The 24,319-nt window shown below is 38.6% G+C and overlaps 1 protein-coding gene across 5 annotated transcripts in view; it reads left to right on the top strand.

Annotated features, from left to right (window-relative positions):
* LOC150087042 (catenin delta-2-like) overlaps nt 1-24,319 on the top strand; it is an 863,363-nt gene that overhangs the window by 424,843 nt on the left and 414,201 nt on the right. For all 5 annotated transcript variants that reach the window (XM_090372913.1, XM_090372911.1, XM_090372910.1 and 2 more), the window contains one exon: nt 10,170-10,451. In XM_090372913.1, coding sequence (XP_090229039.1) covers nt 10,170-10,451 — 282 coding nt within the window. The remainder of the gene's footprint in view (nt 1-10,169; nt 10,452-24,319) is intronic.

The raw sequence follows: 24,319 nt of genomic DNA, 5'->3' as shown, positions 1-24,319 counted from the left end.
AGGAGCAGCAGTGCGTAGCACACGCTTCTTGATTAGACCGGGGTTCGAGTCCGTCACCACCAAATACGGAGGATGCGGAAAGGTCAAGGAATGACCACCGCATATCCCGGAGCAATATGGCCTTAGTTGCTAATGCTCCTAAAAACCAAATAACAACAACAACGATCTTCATTCTGTTAATCTGAGTGGTCATTTACCTTATTTTATTCAACACTTAGATACTTCCAAGTTCACTTCCTTTTCTCTCTCTCTCTCTCTCTCTCTCTCTCTCTCTCTCTCTCAACCCTATGTACAAGAAGAAAGAGTCCCATGAGGCTCTTTTTCTCAGTTCAACTTTATTTAAATATGAATAGACAGTATTATTGACAGTATTCCAAACACTGATTCATACTTATATGCTGATGAACTTACCATATCATCTTATTCCCAGAAGATGAGCTACATTATGAGTAAAATGGATAGATTATCTCACCAGAAATCTACACCCATACATTTCTACAACAAGAGAGAATACATCCTGAACCTGAGCTGTACTTCATACAGAACATCCCACAAACCTCCACTAAGTGAGAAGAAAGGAATTGCTATTTAAGTCTGCAACTAAAATGAAAAGCTTGCTTACTGGCTACATCTACAGGACTTTTAGTGGACAACCCATTATAAAAGCAAACCCACACCAAATCAGCCTACTGACATCATATTATACAGGTTGTCTCAAAAATATTGGTACAAACGTTTAGGGGAGGCAGGTAACATCTAAAGGAATGTGAATTGCATAGGAACACATAACCGGAAATGTCACCGTAAGTCGGTACACGGCGCTGTTCATCAGTTCACGAGAGGGAAAATTTCTGGTTTACTCATTCAAGCAGTAGTCGCCGCAAGAAGAGCAAGCATCGATATACGAACTGTGTGCTGGCAGACATGCACCTAGTGTATGGATTAGCAGAGGGCATTTGACGAGCCGCTCAACGAATTTATGGAGAACGCTTCCCAGACAGACATGTATCGGACCACCATTTGTTTGCACGTGTGCATCAAAATTTGTGCAATTATGGGTCATTTAGAGATAACAGGAGTAGTGTGGGCAGATCTTGTTCGACGCGAACTCCCGTCATGGAAGAAAGTGTGTTGAATGCCGTCCAGAATAACCCTACTACCAGCACACATGCCATTGCCTCTGCCTTAGTAGTGTCTCGTTGCAGTGTACAGCATGTCTGGCATGACGATTCCTTACACCCCTTTCATCTCCAAAGGGTTCAGTTACTGCTCCTCCAAGATCATCCTGCATGTGTGGGTTTTGCGCAGTGGGTTCTCCAAGAAAGTGTTCAAGACTTGAATTTTCCAGCCTATGTTTTGGTCATGGATGAGGCTTATTTCATTCAGGAAGAATTATTCAATCAGCACAATGCTCATGTGTGGGCTCACGACAACCCACACGGTGTGCACGCCCATGCGGCACAACATTGCTTTGCAATAAATGTGTGGGCAGGTATGGTCGGTGGCTGCTTAGTCGGCCCATACCTGTTACCATCCTGCATGAACTCCGCTAAATAGCAGATCTTTCTTGAACGAGTTCTACCTGGGTTACTTGACGATGTTCCAGCAAATGTGACACAACGTTTGGTTTCAACATGATGGGGCACCTGCCCATTATGGAAGGTGTGTTCGTGACCATTTGAACAGGCATTTTGGGCGTCGATGGATTGGCCGTGGTGGACCCATTGCCTTGCCCCTACGCTCACCTGATTTATCGAGCCTTGATTTCTTTCTGTGGGGGGCCCTCAAATCTATCGTGTATGGAATCGCCTGTGAAGACGGAAATGGATCTCGTTGCGAGACTCGTCTGCGCTGCTGCTACTGTCAAAGAAACTCCAAGTGTGTTCGACAGTGTCCGCCAATCCATGCTGCGTTGGTGTCACGCATGCATCGCGTCTCATGGTGGAACCTTCTAGCATCTGTTGTACCATCATGAAATGCATCCATCTCGTACTCCATTGTTAATATTATGTCAAATAAATGTTTGCCAGTAATTACTGTCGTGTCATTTCTGCTTCTTGTGCGTCTGCTACTACTTTCCTGTGACGTTTCCGGTTATGGGTTCCTATGCGATTCACATTCCCTTAGATGTTACCTACCTCCCCTAAACGTTTGTACCAATATTTTTAAGACACCCTGTAGATACTAACAGAATGCTGGAATATTCATTTCCATAATATCCTCAGAGACCTCACAGATCAGGGGTGTTACCACATTGATCTCATCCTCAGTTCAGTGATATTGACCCAGTGCTGGTACATCACAGGATCTTAAGCCATTGCCACTTTACTCAAATGCAGTATGTTGATATTTCATCATGATTCTGTTGGAAGAGCTTGTGTTGTGATCTTGTTTTTAGTTATTCTGTGATAAATGATTGATGTGATGTACTGAGAACTTCTGTATCAATTGAAATCAGGTTTTTAAAAGCTACTGATTTTATGGTTTTTGGTTGATAACTTTTGGTTGTAGTGTTCTCTCATAACTCAGCTGGGTATATGTTTTATTTTATTAAATTTAGTTTTAGTTTTATTTTATTAAACTCTTTCTGCATTATGTTGTAATTTTTCTGAATATTTTTCTATAGTTGTCAGGTACAGTTTTTTGCACAGCATTTAATGATAACTAATGCCAACTATAATTTAAGATATTCTTAATGCGTGTTTTATGTTCACTTCACATGGATTTCAATTTTGAATAAGTGACATTTTGTTCTTCGACTTTTGCTCATTTTAATTTGACTGTCTACTGCTATAGTTATTAAGGTTTAATTGTTTGAGAGTTGCAATGGCTATATTACTAATAGTACTGTCTGACATTATACATTCTGCCACCCACCCAACATGTCACTATCAATTTGCAAGCAGTGTTGCTGGTATTTTTTACTCTTTCCCAAATTTGAATGTAGAACTCTCCTCAGTGGAGATTATAGACTTTACTCTTCTAATTTGCAATCAAATTGCACTTATTGGTTGTATGACTACGATATTTGCACAGCATGTTCTTTACTAGATATGCAGTAAATAGCTTAATAACTTTAAACATGTCTAAGCTCCATAATTTTAGACACTGAAACACCTAAAGTTTTGATGAGTTGTAACTGCCAATTCATGATGTGTACTAGCAGTTATTTGACAAATATCCCACTGAAAATCAATCTCTTTGTATAATTTTCATGGTGTTAAAAGGGTTACCTTTGCTATCGCAGTAGCAATTCTGGCCTCCAGTTGAGCCGCACATTCCTTTGTAATGGCAGGCAATGGACATATTATTTACCAAACCTTATAGATTGCAGTCCACTGGCATTTAAGTTTCGATTGGACCCGAATGACCACTCCATCTTCCTCATTTACTGATCTAAATATGCTGTCACTTTTTGATGATAGTGAGGTAGAGGGTCGTGTTGTTGAAAAACAGTCATCCATTTGAGTCATCAGTGCTGATTTGCAGACAGTTTTTAAGTATGTCAGATAAACAACATCAGTGATTCTTTTATTATTAAAAAAAGAAAGAAAGAAAAAAGAGAATAGGCCTTTGAGTTTTCTCTGAATTCAAAGCACATACTTTTGGACTGTTATGAATATGTTCAAGTAAGTACCCGCCTAGTTTTTCTGTGCTCCATTGCACAAACATTGTGGGATTCAGCACGTTGTGTTCATCACGCTTTGTCTGCATTTCAACAGAAATTGGTATTCTTCACTTCATCATTAGCATTAGTAGAGCCATTTGATGCAAGAAAGCAAGCTTATGCTACATCAGCCAAAAAAAAAAAAAAAAAAAAAAAGGCTCCCATTTCACCCCCCCCCCCCCCCCGTTCAATCCAAATACCTGTCCAGCTCAGCCTTAAATTTATTTAGGCTATCAACTTCCACAACAAAGGATGGAAGTCTGTTCCACCAACCAACTACCCACTGGCTAAAGGCAAACTTCTGCGCATCTATCCTACATCTTTTTTCCTCAATTTTAATTTATTTCCTCTCACGTGATTATTCTGAGCAAGAGGAAGAAACCTATCAGCATTGAGCATACTCAAACCATTCAAGGCTTTATACACCTCCGTCAGATCACTTCGCAGGTGCCTAGTCTCTAAACACTGTAATTTGCAAAACTTTGTACTTTGTTCCATTCACTAATCTTGTTGCCCTTCTCTATACATGTTCCAACAGCTCTACGTCCTAAAAATGAGGCCTCCAGACCTGTATACAGTACTCAAGGTGTGCCTGACCATTGCCTTATACAAGGGGATAATCACCTCCTTATCCCTTCTAGAAAAAGTCCTGTATATCATTGACAATACACCATGAGCTACTCTTGCAGCCCGTCTGCACTGTTGAGAAAACTTCATATCTACCTGCACAATTACCCTCAGGTCCTTTTCATTCTCTACCACTGTCAGTGTAGTACCACAGAGTTGATACATTACTCTGGGGTTACTGTTTTCCCATATGTAGTACTTTACATTTGTCAATGTGAAACTTCATTTGCCACTTCTCAGCCCATCTGCTCAACTTTTCTAGATCCTGTTGCAGCTGTGTACTGTCATTAGTGTCCTTCCATCCCTGCCAACCTTCGTATAGTCTCCAGACTTGGACATTAAGCTTGATATACCATCATCAATATCATTTATAAATACAGGAAACAAGAATGGACCCAACACTGAACCCCGAGGGACTCCACTAATAACATTAGTCCACGATGAGCAGTGTCCATCGATTACCACTCTCTCTTCTCCCACACAACCATCCCTTTATCCATAGCAGCAATTTGCCTCCAATGCCACACTGCTTCAATTTGATCAGCAGTCTTCCATGTTCAACAGTATCAGAAGTCTTTCTAAGATCCAAATATATGATATAATAGTTATTCCCTGCATCCAGTTCCTTTGTGACCACATCATAATATCCAATCAAATTGGTCAGGCAAGACTTTCCCTTAACAAAACCATGCCGTGTCCGAATTATAACTGAAGTCTTATCTAGATGATTCTGCAGTGCTTCTTTAACCAGTGCCTCCATTAATTTTCCTAGAACAGAAGTTAAACTAACAGGTCTATAATTACTTGTCGCCCTTTGATCCTCCTTTGTGAATTGGGGTCACATTTGCACATCCCCAGTTCATGGGTACCTCCCGAGTCCAAAGAAGCTCTCATAATTATGGCTAAGGGTTTGCTTACTTCCTTTGCTGCCTCCTTTAATATAACTGGATAGATCCCATCCATTCTGGGTGCCTTTTTTATGTTTATCTTCAACAATTTCTCTTCCACTTTGCTCTCAGTTATTACGAAATCATCTAGCTCACTGCCAAAGTATGCAAAGTGAGTTTACATAGGTAAAGAACTCTTTGCTGTTTTTCTTTGCATCCTTTGCCAAATATTTCCCATAATCTGCCTTTGGCTGCCTAATCTCCTTTGTGACTTGTTTACAGATCAGCTTATATCTATCATAGGCTTCCATGTCACCCATTAATTTATATATATCCCATGCATTTTTCTTCTCTGCCATATGTTTCATCAGTTCATCTGATATCCATTTAGGCCTAAACCTTGAACAATATTTCTTAATTGGTATGTAAAGTCTAGTAGCTTCCAACATAAATTCTTTGAATGCTTCCCATTTTGAATTTGTTGTTGGTAACATCATCAGTTGGTCCCACCGTATAGAATTTAAATACTGTCTCAGACCACCGTAGTCGCTTTTACGAAAGCAAAAACCCTTCCCTTTACCCCTGATGGTAGTTACCTCTTTGAGTAAATCCCATTTCAGCACATTTTGATCACTGCCACCTAGTGGTTCCTTTATCTGCAGATTCTTAATGCATGAAAAATCACTACTGATAATCAGATCAAGAGCATTACTCCCTCTAGTTGCCTCCTGAACATGCTGATGTAGAAAACAATAATCCAATAAATCCACAAAAGCCTTTAACAAAAGCCTTGTTAATATGTGAGTGACCAACCCACAAATTCCAGTCAATATCTTGGAAATTAAAATCTCGAGTTATAAGACTCTGATTTACTGGCCTGTACAGTTTCTAATTATACTGATCAGAATCATTAGGCCTATAACACACTCCTACTCCCAATTTTGATCTCCCAATGCTTATGTCACACCAAACTGATTTGACACTGCACTGTCCAGCGATGTCGACTGGGTTCACTTCCTTGGATTTTATGTGTTTCTTAACTAATAGCATAACCCCTCCTCCCTTCCTATCCTGTCTATCCTTTCTGTGCACATTGTACTCCCCAAATTCCAGTTCTGCATTCCTTATATCTGTGTGATACCATGTCTCTGATATCCCATCAATATCTGCCTTTGATGTTTTGAGAAATACCCTAAATTCATCAAATTTATTTTCCAAACTCCTAGCATTGGTGTATACACAAGTATACATGCACCTGTTCCTATTCTTAGCAACCCTAACACAACCCATGTGTTTACTGGTACCGAAATGACTCCCAGCAGTCTCCGAAATACCCTGCATCTTGTTTTCTAGGCTGCTGTTCATTCCAATAGAAGTGATTGCTTGCAACACTTGATAGCACCAAGGTTTCAGCTGCAAATGTTTCCATAGCACTTTCCAAATGGTTGATTGTGGCAGATTCATTTCATGGCTTGAACATGTTATTGATTTTCCCCTGCTTCTGAAGAACATGCATTTTGCTCCCTGCACTGTTTCATCACTCATACTTTGAATGTCTGTTTTTTTCTAAACCCATTTGTTCTTCACTCATATTTTAGCTGCCTGTTTCTTTCTAAATCCATTTGTTCTTCACTCACATTTGGGCTGCCTGTTTTCTTTGCATGAATCACACAACATCCTGTATTCACAAAATTTCTCTACTGATGCGTGGAATTTCGGCTTTTTTTTTTTTTTTTTTATATAATGTGAACCCCAAAAACGAGAGGTATTAGAACCTATAGTACTTAGTACCGTGCTTGGGTTTGAGGTTAAGAAGATGAAAGAAGATATTTGTTGACATTGGACTTGAACTTCTGTAGATTGTAATTTTCAGGAAATACGTATGAAGGAAGGTTGTTCCAGAAAACGGCAGTTGAATGAATAAATGAGGAAGATGAAAAGTTGGTTCTGTGGGTTTGAAGTTGGACAGTAAATGGATGTTGGCTAGTGGCGGCACGTGTTCGGACTGTTTTGAAAGAGAGAGAGCAGGAATTATAGAAGCCAATTGCTTGGGCATTCTTCATAAAATGAGTCTGTCAGCTGTTGCTGCTGACTTTGTTTCCTCAAGCAAAATGTCACTGTTTTTTTTGGCACCAGTGAAGTCCACTCTTTTGTTGATGTTACTGTATTTACTGTATATCTTCTTATCGGAGCAGACACAATTACTAATTTTTTTACTTAAAAAAACGCACTTCACTATTATATCTATCTTTACATATTGTCATATATCCATTTCTTTTATTTACAATACTACTATCAGCATATAAAGTTATTAAGTTACTTTGTAATAAAAAAAGGTATTGAGTCTTAAAACAGGCTCTTACTATTCTCGTTGTAGTGAGTGTTGTTGTTACAGTGAAACTTCTCCTAACGGACACCTCTCTTTAACGGACATCTGTCTACAACGGACATTTTCAAATTCCCCAACTCTCCTCTATTGGTTTTAACGTGTTTTCAGCTTCTGTCTAGCAGACATTCTCTGTAACGGATGCGGACAGGCAATCTGCACTGTTTCGTTTAGATTAGCACTTAATTTGATCTCCTCATAACGGACAGTGGGCAAGCTCACGGCCCTTTTTCTAGGAACGTTTCTTCCACGTATTGCCTCAATCATGTGTTTATTTTCTATTTCGAATTCTCTGAATTTTATCAAGGTTTACGTCGCGGTTCTAAACCCTTTTTCAAGAATTTTAAGGCACGTGTAAAACTTATGAATTCGGTGTGTGCAGTGGGGGGGGGGGGAAATATGGTCAGCCTTTCGTCTTTTCAGTTTCAGTTTTCAGTTTTGTTCAGTGTCGTGTGAAGTGCACAATGTCTTCTCGTAAACATTTAACTTTAAAAGATAAAGTCGAACTCATTAATGCGTATGATCGGCAAAAAAATAGTGTTCGCAATCTCACTGCAAAATTCAAAATCGGCACGACTCAGGTAAGTGACATCCTAAAGAGAAAAAAAAATGAACTGCTGAAACAATTTTGGCAACACGTAAATGATCAGGTTCAAAAATCATTCCCGAAAACTGTTGGACTTCAAATTGACAATGTTACGTATGAGTGGTTTTGTCGCGCACGTGCTAAAAAAAATTCCCATTAATGGGCCTATTATTAGGGAAAAGGCTTTGGAGGTTGCGAAATCTATGGGAGTAAATGAGTTCAAAGCTTCTGTGGGATGGCTAGACAAGTTCAAAACTCGGCATAAAATTTCTTGGAAAACCATAAGTGGTGAAGGTGGATCTGTTGATACTGGGGTTGTAACAGAGTGGATCGTCAAATTGGAAGATTTATGTTAAAACTCTTCCTGAAAAAACAATGAGTCTAAAAAACGAAAAGTGCCAGGGCGGAAAAATTTCTAAGGAACGCTTGACTGTACTGTTGTGTACAAATATGCTGGGAGACTTTGAACAACCTCTTGTTATAGGAAAACCACAAAATCCTTGTTGTTTCAAGGGCATAAAGTTGAATCTTTTGAATGTTGACTGGAGGTCTAATAAAAAAAAAAAAAAGCGTGGATGACACGAGATATCATGAGCGAATGGATAAGTCACTTTAGCCAAAACATGATTCGTCAAAACAGAAAAATTATTCTTTTCATGGATAATGCTGCATCTCACCTGCACATTGAATTGTCCAACATTCAAATCGTTTTTCTGCCACCAAACACATCTGCAGAGTGTCAGCCCTTGGATCAAGGGATAATAAAAAATTTTAAACTTCACTACAGAAAATGTGTTTTAAGACATCTCATTGCAAACATGAAGATATGTAACATGTGCAAGTGACCTTGCAAAGAAACTCAGCATCCTAGATGCAATTCAATGGATTTCCTCTTCAGTAAACGCAATTAGAAAACAAACTGTCGTGAACTGTTTTGTAAAGTCTGGCTTCTCAAACGCAAAAATTGAAGTTGTGAACAGCAATGTGGAGCACCAAGAAGAACAAGAACTTCAACATCCATTGATAATGTACGATACTTTCGCTACAAGTGACCCTGGCTACAAAGATATAGACTTGAACCTCACTACAGAAGATGATGCTCTAGATATCAATGACATTATCATCGATATTTTTCAAGAAGTTCCTCATGAGGATGAAGAAATGGAAGGAGGTCATTCTGTCGAAGAACATATTAACGACAAACCACCGATGAAAATAGAAGTGCTCATACAAATCAATCGTTTAAAAATGTTTTTCGCTGCTGAAGAAGATACTGAAGGACTTTCGATGGTTTCTTCACTCCAAACAAATGTTGAAAACAAAATTATCAGCCGGAAGAAGGTGCAGAAGAAAATAAGTGATTACTGTATGTATTTTTCTTAAGATAAAGTCATAATATGCATAGCACAATTGTATGTATATTATTTACAAAAATATTGTGCAAAATCTGTATATAATTTAATTTAATTTTACATTAAACATTTAACGATTTTTCTTTATCTCTTGTGTATGTAATTGTATATTATTTACAAAAATATTGTTCAAAATCTGTATATATTTTAATTTAATTTTACATTAAACGTTTAACGATTTTTCTTTCTTTTTTTTATTCTCCCTCAGACTTCTTGTTAGTGGACACTTCTCTCTAACGGACAAATTTTCGTTCCCCATGGCTGTCCGTTAAAGGGAAGTTTCACTGTATTTGGTTTTTAGGAGCATAGCAGTGAGTGGGTGTAGAAATTTGGGTTATGTGACATTTTTAAACATATCATAATTAGGGTACATATTTTGATGTATGAAATGTAAATAAATATAAGCAAGCTATACATATATAACATTGAAAAAAATAAGTACAGTTCACACAATTCAAATATTCCCCCCCAAAAACATTGTTTTTTTATGGATGTTGGATCAGATTAAAGATTCTTTATAAACTTAAACAGCTGGTTTTAGAATTTTCCTAACTTTATTGTAACTGAATCACTCAATTTCTTCATTTATTTTTGTCTTAATTAGGGCCATATGGTTATACAGGACCTCAATTGCCTGTTTCATCTCCAGGATACAATCCATATGATGGTGTTCCACCTCAAGGATATCTAGACAGAAGGCCTAGCTATGATGACCACCCTCAGACACAGGCTCCACATGCACAGCCTCCTGTTCCATATGCTAGGCAGCCACCACCAAGAGCAGGTTATGAGGGGGAAGAAGAACTGCCTCATGCAGAAAGTCAGCATCACCTGCCTCCAAGGCATCCTCATCTAGAATACCCAGCTATTGATGGAGAAGGTGGAGGTACATTAAATATTCCTTCCTATAAATTAATAAATCTGTAAATTAATTTTAAATAGTAGTTTAGATTAATTCTTAAACATTTAATCATAAAGTAATTCTGATTTACTGTAATATTTTCAAACTGAAAGTATTATTGAAACAAAGTTATCCAGCACATGTGGAGTTGAGTTTCTGGTTGCATGATATATGATGTTATTTGATAGGTTCTTTTATACAATATTCATAATACACTAGTAATCTTGGAACAAGCTTTTATTAACATTTCTGTTTCTATTTGCCAGTAAGCTGTACAGTGTTTTCTTGGATTACAATGTCTGGTGAGAATTATGAGCCTGCTGTTTTGTATAAGAATATGTGATTAAGAAATTTAAAATTTTCTCATTAATTATTATTATTAGTAGTAGCTATATGGTGCAAGGAAGCCCTGGGTGTGCCAAGCCCATACTCAGCAGATGTTGAGCCCCTGGGGTCAATTATTAATGAATTATTGAACTTGTTTTCAAATAGTACAAACAGTCTCATGAACTTACTTCCTCCATGCTGTATATCTTGATTAAATATGAATTATGATTTGATAACCTTAATTTCAAAATGTGGAACAAAAACAATTAGAGAAACTAATAATAATAATATTTGTTTCAGATGCTTGCCTAGCATCTGGAACAAGTAACGACCATCCCAATCATAGTGTCAACCACAGGTATGGTGCCAAAGACCCTACATAACGGCCTAGCAGCAATAGGTCTCTCAGCGAACACCTACAAGGAACTCCAGAAAGTTGCAATCCCGAACACCTGTAGGATAGTCAGAGTTACTCGACCAACAGTAACACCAGACATAACAACAACCACCCTGTGTACTTGGTAGCAGTACCCGTCACGAGGTGGAACCTCAATCATGAAGAAATAATATAAGAGCAATAATAATAATGATGATGTTGTCATAGATCTTAGAATTTTGAAGGTCACCTGTCTGCCAAATTGAAACAATGCTGCTGTGGCAAATACAACATAAATGTCTGTATTTTTTTATTTTTATTGTTATGTCTTTAATTTTTGTCAAGGGGACAAAGGTTCTATGGCAAGATTGAATATCTCTGTAGCATTTTTACAGCTGCCTGTGAGTATGAGACATTCATTCAATGAATGTAAATGCTGTTGCTTGCTAGCATCTGGTAAACACCAAACAAAATATTAATTTCTTATTATTCATGAAATCATTATTAATGGAAATCATTAATGATTTCCTGCTTTCATCAAAATGAAAACAGGAAATGTATAATCATGTAGAGAAATCTGGCCAGATCCACTTAGCACAATGCAACTTCTCTTGGAGCTGTGATGATGCTCACAAATTGTCAGAAAAAATTTTAGCTCCTGAATGCTCATAACTGACATGTGACACAGCCTTTCTGCTGTCTTCTGCTATGTTTTTGGCTTGAAGTCTCTTCTGGAGGGAAGAAACATTGCACACTTCTGTGCAATGTTTTTTTTTTTATTTTAACCTAGGGCTGTAACTTCCAAAATCTGCTGTTGAATGCTGTGGTTAAGAGTGCTCTCCCTTTGAGGAACCATACTATTTAGTTTGAGGGCTAGTTCTTTTAAGTTTATATAATGCAGCAGACTTGCAAGTAGTAAGCTAAGTCTGGAAAGTAAAGGCATGTTTACTTTACTTGATCCAGTGAGATCTAGTTCTACAGATAATGCCCAATCTAATTGCAACTTAACCTAAAAGACAAAAAAAAAAAAAAAAAAAGTGGAGGACAGTGCAGTCTTTCTTACCGTTTGCTCATTGATAGATGTTTCTATCAGCAAGTAGTCCCTGTTTCTTATTCAGAAATGTTTGAAATATTTTGCAGGATCACCCAATTTGGTAAAGTGACTACAGGCTGGAGACCTGTTAGTTGAAATGATGAAACACCAAACCACTCGGAGTCGTTAATGAAACTAACCACTTTTGATTGAATTCCTGTCAAAGTAATAATCCTGTCACAATGAATATCTGCAAAGGAATTACAGCAGACTGGAAATAGTTAGAGCTGTTCCTCTTTAACTAGAAATAGTTAAAAAAAGACATTTCACATGTAGTGCCTACATGTGAAATGTCATTTTTTTTCCTTCAATATACTATCAACAAGAAATCTTGATACTTAAATTGTCATATACATCTATATGTACCAAATCCCACTGGAAGGCACAGATGCTAGAAATATGGACACTCCCAGGTGACACTCAAGTCAAGTGGACCCAATTTCGGAGAAGTCCGGGCGGTCTGTGACAACCAAATCCTCTGCTTGCACCTTCACAATGGTGGGACTGTTAGTAATCCTGGGTATAACCTCCATGCACAAGTACATGGCGGGTGACCACCCAGGTGTGATCCAACGTAAGCAGGAGTCGAGATGTAGAGCCCACACCACATGGAAAAATGCCGTCCCTCCATGTTACCAGGCAATACTAGGTGGTAGATGACTCTTCAACCGGTGCAATACCACCACTTTGCTTATTGGAGGCTTGAAGTGGTGGAACCCATGTTTAGTCTCTAGAGCTAAGATCCGGTCAACCCTTCCCCCCTCTCTTCCATCATGCAGTATGATTGATGACTTGAGGTTATGATGAACATCAGGCGAAATCCAATATTCCTTACATTTCAAGGGTACAGCTCTAAAATGGTGTTCGCCGCTAGTTAGTACACCAGACTGAACCTATTGATTACTCTCTAGGAGGCTTCCAGATCAGCTAGTGTATAATCTTGCTACCTCTACTCTGCCAGATAGTGACTGGAGGGAGTCCGAGTAGTGTGTATGCGGGGAGCATTGCTGAGGCCACATCATGTCAAGGATCTGGGTATATTCTTACCATGTGTATGCCATATTGAAAAATTTGATTACTTCATACAGCATGTCGCACCCACTTTTTCTTACTATTGAATACACCACGAATTGTCAAACTGATAGAGTAAGCTTATCTGTGAAAAGATCTAAACCTCCCAAACACTACCTAGTTCATTTCACAAATATACGTTTTCTCAATTCTAATCTCAACAATGTCCATTTCCACTTGCAGTCTGCCAAACCCCATGTACTTTTTCTGACAGAATCTCAGTTATTGGTTGATTTGACTACTGCTCATCTCAGATGCCCAAATTATTTGCTGTATAATTCCTTTCGTCCCAAAGGTGGTACTTGTGCATATGTCCGTTCTGATATTCCCTGTCAGAGACTTGGCAATTTGGAATCTCCTCTCTTTGATCTTCTCTGGCTTAAAATCTCTCTACCTCATTGTGTCAAATTCATCTGTTGTCTCTACCGTTCTCCCAACCCCACTAATCAGTTGGAGCTCTGATTTCCTCTCTTTGCAACTTGACTTTCTCCAGTCCAACTTTCCTAACAGTGAGGTTATTTTCCTTCGTGATTTTAATGTTCACAACTCCAGCTGGCTTCCGTTTTCTAGTCGCACTGGCCCAGCTGGTCAAGATTCTGAAGCTTTTGCAATTACTAATGACCTTGCACAGATTGTTTATTTACCTACAAGAATACTGGACAATCCTAATCATACAACCAACATGCTTGACCTTTTTCTCACAAACAACCCTTCTAAGTACACGGTTGAAGTGAGAGGTCCTTTAGGCACTTCGGATCACAACTTGGTGATTGTCTCTTCTCCAATGGAGCCTTTATCTCATGGCTATTCCCAACCTCGTATTGTTTGGCATTATAAGAATGGAAAATGGGATGACCTGCGAGATTTCTTTCTTTTTTTTTTTTTTTTTCTTTGTTCGGATTACTGTTTCAAAACTTCTGATGTCAACATTTGCTCAGATCCTGTCAGTGAAATTATTCTTGCAGGAATGGAATTCTTTATCCCACACTCCATTTTAAAATCTTGTCCTTTATCTAAACCATGGTTTTCCAATAAATGTGCTAAGGCTGTTCAAGAGAAGAACGTTGCATATCGTAATTGGCTTGTTTCTAATTCTTCAGTTTCATTTTCTGCCTACACCAAAGCTCACAACAATTGTAAAGCAGTTATTAATAATTCCAAACTAGATTTTGAGCAGGCTAAGAGTAGAAAACTTGCTTCTTGCCCTAATGGTAGCCGAGTATTCTGGTCTCTCGCCAAAGTTATTGGCCGCAGCTTTTGCCCATCTCTGCTCCCACCTCTGTCCAAACCAGATGGTTCTGTTGTCACTTCAGCCAAGGATAGAGCTGACCTGCTAGCATCCCATTTTTCTTCCAACTCATCTATTAATGATCTTGGTAAAACACCTCTCACCATTCCCAACGCACTCCATTCAATGCCTCCTGTAGTCTTCCGTCAAAAGGATGTCAGAAGGATTTTAACGAATCTTGATGCTAAGAAAGCTCCAGTTCCCGATGGTATTTCTCCACTTGTTCTCAAAACCTGTGCTCCTGAACTTACTCCTATTCTTTGCTGCCTTTTTTCACTTTCTTATTCCAAATGTGTTTTTCCTTCTGCTTGGAAATTTGCTCATATCCAGGCAGTTCCTAAAAAGGGTGACAAATTCCTCCCACCCAATTATCGTCCCATTGCAATTACTTCTACTCTTTCTAAATTAATGGAGAAATCAATTAACTGCCAACTCTTAAACTAACTAGAAACCTTCCGTCTGATCAACGATCGCCAGTATGGATACCGTCAGTGTCGATCCACTGGTGATATTCTGCCTTATGTTACCCATTTATGGACTAATTGAATGGAAAGGTTTGGTGAAACACAAGTCGTTGCTTTTAACATATCAAAGGCTTTCGATCGTGTTTGGCAAAAGGTCTTCTAAACAAGCTTCCATTTTATGGTTTGCCAACTGTTTTTTGTAATTGGTTATTCAGTTTTCTCTCTGATCGCTCACTGAGGGTGGTGGTAGATGGCACTCTGTCTTCTAACTTCTCCACTAATGCCGGTGTCCCCCAAGGTTCAGTTTTTTTTCTCCCACTCTTTTCCTCTTGTATATTAATGACCTTCTTCCTTTGACTGGAAATCCTATCCATAGTTTTGCCGATGATAGCATATTGCATTCCACTTTCCATTTTGAGAAACCTTGCCCTGCTGAATCAGCTTCAATTTCTCAAAAATCTGCCAACAATTCCTTAAATGCCAATCTTCAGGTAATTGTCCAGTGGGGCAAAGACTGCTTAGCCGATTTCAACCCTTCTAAAACTCAGTCTAGTCTTATATCTCACACAAAGGATTCTTCTTGTCCTATGCTTATCTTTGGTGACATTTCTAGGCAAAATGATATATCTCTTTTGGGGATTACCCTGACTTCTAATCTCTCTTGTCACAAGCACATTACAAATATTGCTTCCCCTGCATCTAAAAAACTTTTTTCTCTTTCGCTCTTGGCGTTACTTTTCTTCCAAACAGCTGCTCACTCTGTGTAAATCGCAAATCTGTCCTTCCGTGGAATATTGTTCCCACATCTGGGGTGGTACCCCCAAAAATTCTGTCTTCTTGATTCCACTCAGAAGCAGGTAGTTAGGTTAATTATTATAATTATTATTATTATTAATAATAATAATAATTAATGATTCATCTCTAACAGTCTCCCCACTCGCTGTCTCATAGGTGTACCGTTTCTGCTGCATGCCTCCCCTACAGATACTTCCATGAGCACTGTTCTTCTGAATTAGCTTCTATAATTCCCACTCACTCTTTCAAAACAGTCCGAACACGTGCAGCCATTAGCCAACATCCATTTACTGTCCAACTTCAAACTCACCGAACAAACTTTTAATCTTCCTCGTTTATTCATTGAACTGCCGTTTTCTGGAACAACCTTCCTTCATATGTATTTCCTGAAAATTACAGTCTACAGAAGTTCAAGTCCAATGCCAACAAATATCTTCTTTGGTCTTCTCAACCTCCAACTCAAGCATGGTACTAAGTACTATAGGTTCTAATATCTCTTGTGTTTGGGGTTTACATAAAAAAAAAAAAAACCTACCAAGAAAGAATAAACACATATGCAATCTGTATCAAAGTGCACCTGTACACAAATGCTCAACACAAGTCACTCAATACCCCAGGGGCTTGCGTCTGGTGAGTATGGGCTTGGCATACCCAGGGTCCTGAAGCTGGATATCATCATTCTTCTCTTTCTTGGTGATTCCTCTCTCTCTCTCTCTCTCTCTCAGGGTAACTTGGAAATTTTTTTTTTTTTTTTTTTTTGCTGGTGCAGCATAAGCCTCAGGATTTCTTGCACAATAAGGCTAATAATAATAATAGATGATATCAAAAATGTGGAATCTGGAACAAGTAACGACCATCCCGATCATTGTGTCAACCACAGGTATGGTGCCAAAGACCCTACATAATAGCCAAGCAGCAATAGCTCTCCCAGTGAACACTTACAAGGAACTCCAGAAAGTCGCAATCCTGAATGTAGGATAGTCAGAGAGTTCCTCGACTGACAGTAACACCAGACATAACAACAACCCTGTGTACTTGGTAGCAATACCCATCACAAGGTGAAACCCTCCAATCAGGGAGAAATAATATGAGCAATAATAATAGTTAAATCAAACTGATGTTTCAATCCCTCCGGACAACTCCATTTACAATGGCAAGGACTGTACGTATTGGTCAACACCAGCCTCATCATCATCATCAGCCATTTTCAATCCACTGCAGGATGGAGGCCTCTCCAGCAACTTTCCAGTTCCTTCTGTTTTGTGCAATGGCCATCCATTTACTGCCCATGAACTTTTGAATTTCATGTGTCCATCTCCATTGCGTGTTCCAGGTTTTCTTTTAGCTCCTCTTGGGTACCATTCTGTTATTTTCTTAGTCCATCTGTCATCACATCTTTGAGCTATGTGTCCTGCCCAACTCCATTCAGTTTTTTACTTTTGATAAAAATGTCATTTACTTGAGTTTGCTGCCTAATCCATGTGTCTCTCTTTTTATCCAACAATCTGATTCCTGATATAGTTCATTTCATTCTTCGCTGTGTAGTTTTCAGCTTCTGTTCCATTCTTTTAGTGAGTGCTGTAGTTTTACTTCCGTAAATCATGGTGTAGATTATACATAGGTTCATTATTTTATGTATCGACAAATTGGGATATTACTCCTCACTATATGACTGTATTTCCTGAATGCTATCCATCTGAGATTTATTCTTCTCCTGACTTCCAGCCATTTATCATTATTACAGCTAATGTCTTGTCCAAGATAAGTATATTAGCATTAGTAGAGGCATATGATGCAAGAAAGCAAGCTTATGCAGCATCAGCCAAAAAAAAAAAAAAAAACCACTTCACCCCCCTTTGTTCGTTCGAAATACCTGTCCAGCTGATCCTTAAATTTATTTAGGCTCTCAACTTCCACGACAAGGGATGGAAGTCTGTTCCGCCAACCAAGTACCCGCTGGCTAAAGGCAAATTTCCGTACGCCTATCCTACATCTGTCTTTCCTCAATTTGAATTTGTGCCCTCTCAGGTGATTTTTCTGAGCAAGAGGAAGAATCCCATCAGCATTGAGCATGCTCAAACCATTCCAGGCTTTATACACCTCTATCAGATCACCTCGCTGGTGCCTTGTCTCCAGACACTGTAATTTGCAAAACTTAAGCCTTTCTTCGCAAGTGTACCCCTTTGTTCCATTCACTAATCTTTTTGCCCTTCTCTGTACTCGTTCCAGCAGCTCTACATCCTTTTTGAAATGAGGTCTCCAGACCTGTATACAGTACTCTAGGTGTGGCCTGACCATTGCCTTATACAAGGGAATAATCACCTCCTTATCCCTGCTAGAAAAATTCCTGTATATCATTGACAATACACCATGAGCTACTCTTGTAGCCCATGTGCACTGCTCAGAGAACTTTGTATCTGCCTGCACAATTAAACCCAGGTCCTTTTCATTCTTTACCACTGTCAGTGTAGTACCACAGAGTTGATACATTGCTCTAGGCTTGCTGTTTCCCATATATAGCACTTTACATTTGTCAATGTTAAACTTCATTTGCCACCTCGAAGCCCTTCTTCTCAACCTTTCCAGATCCTGTTGCAGCAGCATAGTGTCAGTAGTGTCCTTGACAACCCTGCCAACCTTTGTATCGTCCGCAAACTTGGACATTAAGCTTGATATACCATCATTAATATCATTTATAAATACAGAAAACAATAATGGACCCAACACTGAACCCTGAGGGACTCCTCTAATAATATTTGTCCACGATGAGCAATGTCCATTGATTACCACTCTGTCTTCTCCACCTCAACCATCCCTTTATCCATAGCAGCAATTTGCCTCCAATGCCACACTACTCCAATTTGTGCAGCAGTCTTCCCTGTGCAACAGTATCAAAAGCCTTTCTAAGATCCAAGTATATAATATCAAAGTTATTCCCTGCATCCTGATCTTTTGTGACTGCATCATAGTATCCAATCAAATTGGTCAGGCAAGATTTCCCCTTAATAAAACCATGCTGTGTCCGAGCTATAACCGAAGTCTTGTCTAGATGATCCTGCAGTGCTTCTTTAACCAGTGCCTCGATTAATTTTCCTGGAACAGAAGTTACACTCACAGGTCTATAATTACTTCTGTCATCCTTTGATCCTCCTTTGTGAATTGGGATCATTTGCACATCTCCAGTCTGTGGGTACCTCCCCTGAGTCCAAGGAAGCTGTCATAATTATGGCTAAGAGTTTACTTACTTCCTTTGCTGCCTCCTTTAATATAACTGGATAGATCCCATCCACCCAGGTGTTTATCTTCAACGATTTCTCCTCCACTTTACTCTCAGTTATTACAAGATTCTCTAGCTTACTGCCAGAGTCGAATACACCTCTGGCATTCCCCTTGCTGAATAACTCCTCATGTGTGAATGTCGATGCAAAATGTTCATTTAGTTTGTTAGCTACCTGAGCAGGATCATCAACAGTTCACCCATCGATATCAAGTGGACCAATCTGATTCATCCCCTTTCTGCTAGAGTTTACATAAGTAAAGAACTCTTTGCTGTTTTTCTTTGCATCCCTTGCCAAAGATTTCTCGTAATCTGCCTTCGCCTGCCTAACCTCCTTTGTAACTTGGTTACAGATCAACTTGTATCTATCATAGGCTTCCGTGTCACGTGTTAATTTTTATGTATCCCATGCATTTTTCTTCTCTGCCGTATGTCTCATTAGTTCATCTGACATCCATTTAGGCCTAAACCCTGAACAATATTTCTTAGTTGGTATGTAAAGCCTAGTAGCTTCCAAGATAAGTTCTTTGAATGCTTCCCATTTTCAATTTGCTGTTGATAACATCATCAGTTGGCTCCACTGTATAGAATTGAAATACTGTCCCAGACCATCATAGTTGCCTTTACGAAAGCAATAACTCTTCCCTTTACCCCTAATGGTAGTTACCTCTTTGAGTAAATCCTACTTCAGCACACTGTGATCACTGTCATCTAGTGGTTCCTTTTTCTGCAGATTCTTAATGCATGAAGAATCACTACTGATAATCAAATCAAGAGTATTACTCCCTCTAGTTTCCTCCCGAACATGCTGATGTAGAAAACAATCATCGACTAAATCCACAAAAGCCTTGCTAGTGTGGGAGTGACCAGCCCACAAATTCCAGTCAATATCTGGGAAATTAAAATCCCCCATTAGAAGACTCTCTGATTTACTGACCCACTCTATTTTCCTGTACGCTTTCTTATTATACTCATCAGAGTCATTAGGCGTATGGCACACTGCTACTCTCAATTTTGATCTCCCAATGCTTATGTCACACCAAACTGACTCGATACTGCACTGTCCAGCGATATTTACTGGCTTCACTTCCTTGGATTTTATGTGTTTCTTAACTAATAGCATAACCCCTCCCCCCTTCCTATCCTGTCTATCCTTTCTGTAGACGTTGTACTCCCCAAATTCCAGTTCTGCATTCCGTATATCTGTCTGACAGCACGTCTCTGATATCCCAACAATATCTGCCTTTGATGTTTTGAGCAATACCTCAAATTCATCAAATTTATTTACTAAACTCCTAGCATTGGTGTACACGCAAGTATACATGCACCTGTTTATATTCTTAGCTACCCCAACACAACCCATGTGTTTACTTGTACCGCAATGACTCCCAGCAATCTGAAATAATCTGCATCTTGTTTTTCAGGCTTCTGCTCATTCCAATAGAAGCAGTGCAAGAATCACTTTCACTGTATCCACTGCCAGTGACTACTGTTAATCTAGTAGTCTTTGTATCCCCCCCAAGCTAGCAGTTTTCCGACCCACTTAACACTGCCTCGATAGCATCAGCAAATATTCTTGCACACTTTCTATTTAAGTGTATCCCATCCCTTTAGAAGCAGTCTCTCCTGTTAACAAGTACAGTAAAGGGTGAAAAAAAATTCTACCCCTTGAGCCTTGCACAGTCTTTCCATGGCCGAATTGATCGACAAGGCTCTCATCATATACTCCCTCCTATCGTGTCTGGGCAGAATTGCAGACACTTTCAAATTCAACCCTAATTCACAGCTTTTTTTCAACAGTGACCTGTACTTGTTAAGTAATTCTGCCAGTCTCCTGCTCTTGATATCATTAGTGCCAACGTGTACAACTATATCATCTTTTGTGCCCTTAAAAGATGATATCTGCTCTGCAACGTCAAACCACCATATGAATCCACCATTTCAATTTCTGCTGCCTCAATGGTTATATATACCTTAGTGGGGCATATCTGTTTATCATTACTTTTGTTTTAACCGTATTGAACTTTAGTCTGAATTCCTTACTAATTCTGCATAACTGCTTAAGATTTTTCTCTAATTCTTTGAGATAATGGTTGATGATCACAATGTCATCTGCAATTCGTAAATGGTTTATGTACTCCATTCACATTGACTCGTTTCTGCGACCAGTCCAGTCTTCTGAAAGCGTTTTCAAGGGCAGCAGTAAACAACTTCGAAGATATTATGTCTAATTGTTGCACTCCTTTCTCAGTTTTTCATTTTGCTACTCTACTGTCTTTGTTTAGTCAAATTTAGACTAGTCAAAATCATAATGTATGGGATGTCTGTGCCTTGTCTTTCTAATGCCTGAAATATAGCTTTATGCTGTATGAAGTCAAATGCCTTTTCATAATCCACAAATGGCAGATATAATTGTCTTTTATATCCATTTGCTTTCTCCTTAGCTGTGATATTATGTGAAGGTGATCCATAGTTGAGAATCCTGTCCTAAAGCCAGTTTGCTCTTTTGCTTGATTCTCATCAAGTGTTCTTTCTAATCTGTTAGTAATGACCTCTGTGAACAACTTCTAGATGTGGGATAACAAGTTAGTTGGTCTATAATTTCCAGTTTCTGATTTATCTCATTTCTTATGCAGCAAAATTATGATTGCATTATTCCACTCCTTACGCATCACGCCTTTCCTAATGTATTTTGTGAGGAGTCTTGCGAGTTTCGGTCACATCTCTTCCTCCTAATTTTAACAACTCTACAGTAACTTCACCTTCACCTCGGGCTTTTTGATACATCATTTTCTTCATTGCATATTCTACCTCATCAGGAAGGATTTTGGGTGTGTTGTATGTGTTGCTAATTTGTGATCCATCTGCCCCACTGCTGCCATGATTCCCATGTTCTCTATACTGTATGCTGCTATTTGAATTGTCTTCTCTGCTATTTATAAATAAACAATCACTATTCTTCAGTTTTAGTATCATTTGTTTTTCTGTATTACTGCTCATGGCTGCTGATTTAAGTCCTCTGTTTTCCCTTAATGCTTGTTCTATTTTTCTTGTGTCAAACCTCTCTGAGTTTCTTTCTAATGGCTTTGCATAACTCAATATACTCAAATATAGTCCATATCAGTGTTTCTTGCTCTTCATTTGTTGTCTTCGGTTCATCATGACAAGTGTTTCTTGACTCATTTTTTGTTCTTTGGATTTTTTGTTTGAACTAATTTTTTGTTCTTTTTACCGATAGGTTTCTTGGATATTATCACTTTTAAGAAGTTGTATTCCTAATCGATATCTTGATCCTGTAAGGTCTGCAGAACCTCCAACTTCTTCCTAAGTTCCAGTACATACTGCTTCTTCTCCTTTTCTGTTATCTCAAAGACCATATTATTTACTCTATTCAGTTTTTTTCTCTTTCTTTTCTTACATCTATATCAAGCGTGTGTCTTACCATTCTGTGATCACTTCCAACATTTACCTTGTTTAGGACAGTAATATTGTTCACAATATATCTTCTGTCAGTGAGGATGAAGTTGCTTTCATTAGTTGTTAATCCACTTGGGCTCTTCCATGTTCATTTTCTGTTCACACTTTTCTTGAAAAAAGTGTTCATTACTGGCATTCCTCAAGATTATGCAATTCCACAAGTCCTTAATTTCTTTTACCAATTCTAAAATTTCCTAGTTTCCATTTCTGTGCTGTTTTGTCTCTTTCCATCCTTAGCATTGAAGTCCCCCATAATGATGGTGTAGTGAGTTTTCTGTTCATCTAGAAGTCTCTCAATTTCAGTGTACATTTCTTAAACCTCATCATCATCACGGATCAATGTTGGTACATGCAATCAACCCCCGTATAACACAGTACATCTACAACGTGGTTTCGCTCTAACACTGTACTTATATAACAGGGTTTCTCACTAACATGGTTAGAGAATTGCAGCAAAACCTCCATAACACTGTATATTTGAGCTTTTGGGCAGGGGCAACTCTGCTATTGGATGCAGTTTTTCAGCATTTTCATTCTTTTTGGTGACTACCTGCAGAGGGGAAAAAAAGGGAAATGTGGTGAAGATGCCAGTGCCGATTCTGCAGCTGCAGAGAAATTGTGATGTGCTGGAAAACATTATTGATGAAGGCGACTATTCAATGCAGCAAATTTTTAACAATGATGCCGCTGCTCTGCATTAAAAAAAAAATGCCCGATCAAACATACATTGAAAGAGGAAAATACAATGCCAGGTTTCAAGGCATCAAAAGATGGGGCCACACTCTTGCTTGGGGTTAATCCAGTGGCAGATTACAAATTAATACCATTGCTTGTGTACCATTCTGGAAATCCTTGTGCATTTAAGGGCATCAATAAAGCCACCCTACCCATGCATTTCTGATCGAACCGGAGAAGATCGATAACAACATCTCTGTTTGACATCTGGTTTAAATGCTATTTCATTCCCGAGGTTGAAAAATATTGTAAAGACAATGACGTTCCTTTCATGATTTTGTTTCTATTGGATAATGTTTCTGGACATCCTACGCATCTAGATGATTTAAATTCAAACGTTGAGAGTCATATGTCTACCAAAAAACATGACTTCACTCATCCAACCTATGGATCAGGGTGTTTTTTCGAATTTAAATGCATACTATTTATCCACAACATTAGCTCAGGCACTGTTGCAGTAAATTTTGTGAGAAAAATTTTATTTTATTTTACTTTAAGACACTTTTGGAAATCTTACAATATTTACCATACCATCTTAAACATTAATAAGGCTTGGGAGGAAATTACTAAAAGTTGTTTAAATTGCGCATGGAACAAAATATGCCCACATCACGTAAAAGTCTTCAAAGGAATTGAAAAAGACGAATCATATGAAGAAGTTACAATTAAGATTGTAAAGGTTGCAGAGCTAGAGGTTGATGCCAAAGAAGCGAAGGAGTTAATAGAGGAAGAAAAGAAGGAATTATCTAACGAAGAACTTATTGACTTGCAGGCAAGGATAGTGAAAGAAGAAAATGCCGACAAAGCTAAAGATGAATCAAATGAGGATCTGAGACACTTCATCACCAAGCATTTCGTGAAATTGCATTGGCAATGGCGAGGTTTGAGAAGATGGATCCTGATGGCAAATGATTCTTAAAAGGTAACAGAGGTGAATAATATGCTTTCTT

This window comes from Mastigoproctus giganteus, chromosome 4 (assembly GCF_048544385.1).
Source record: "Mastigoproctus giganteus isolate SK-2022 chromosome 4, ASM4854438v1, whole genome shotgun sequence".
In the NCBI taxonomy this organism is placed as follows: Eukaryota; Metazoa; Arthropoda; class Arachnida; order Uropygi; family Thelyphonidae; genus Mastigoproctus; species Mastigoproctus giganteus.
This window is presented reverse-complemented; position numbering and strand designations above follow the sequence as displayed.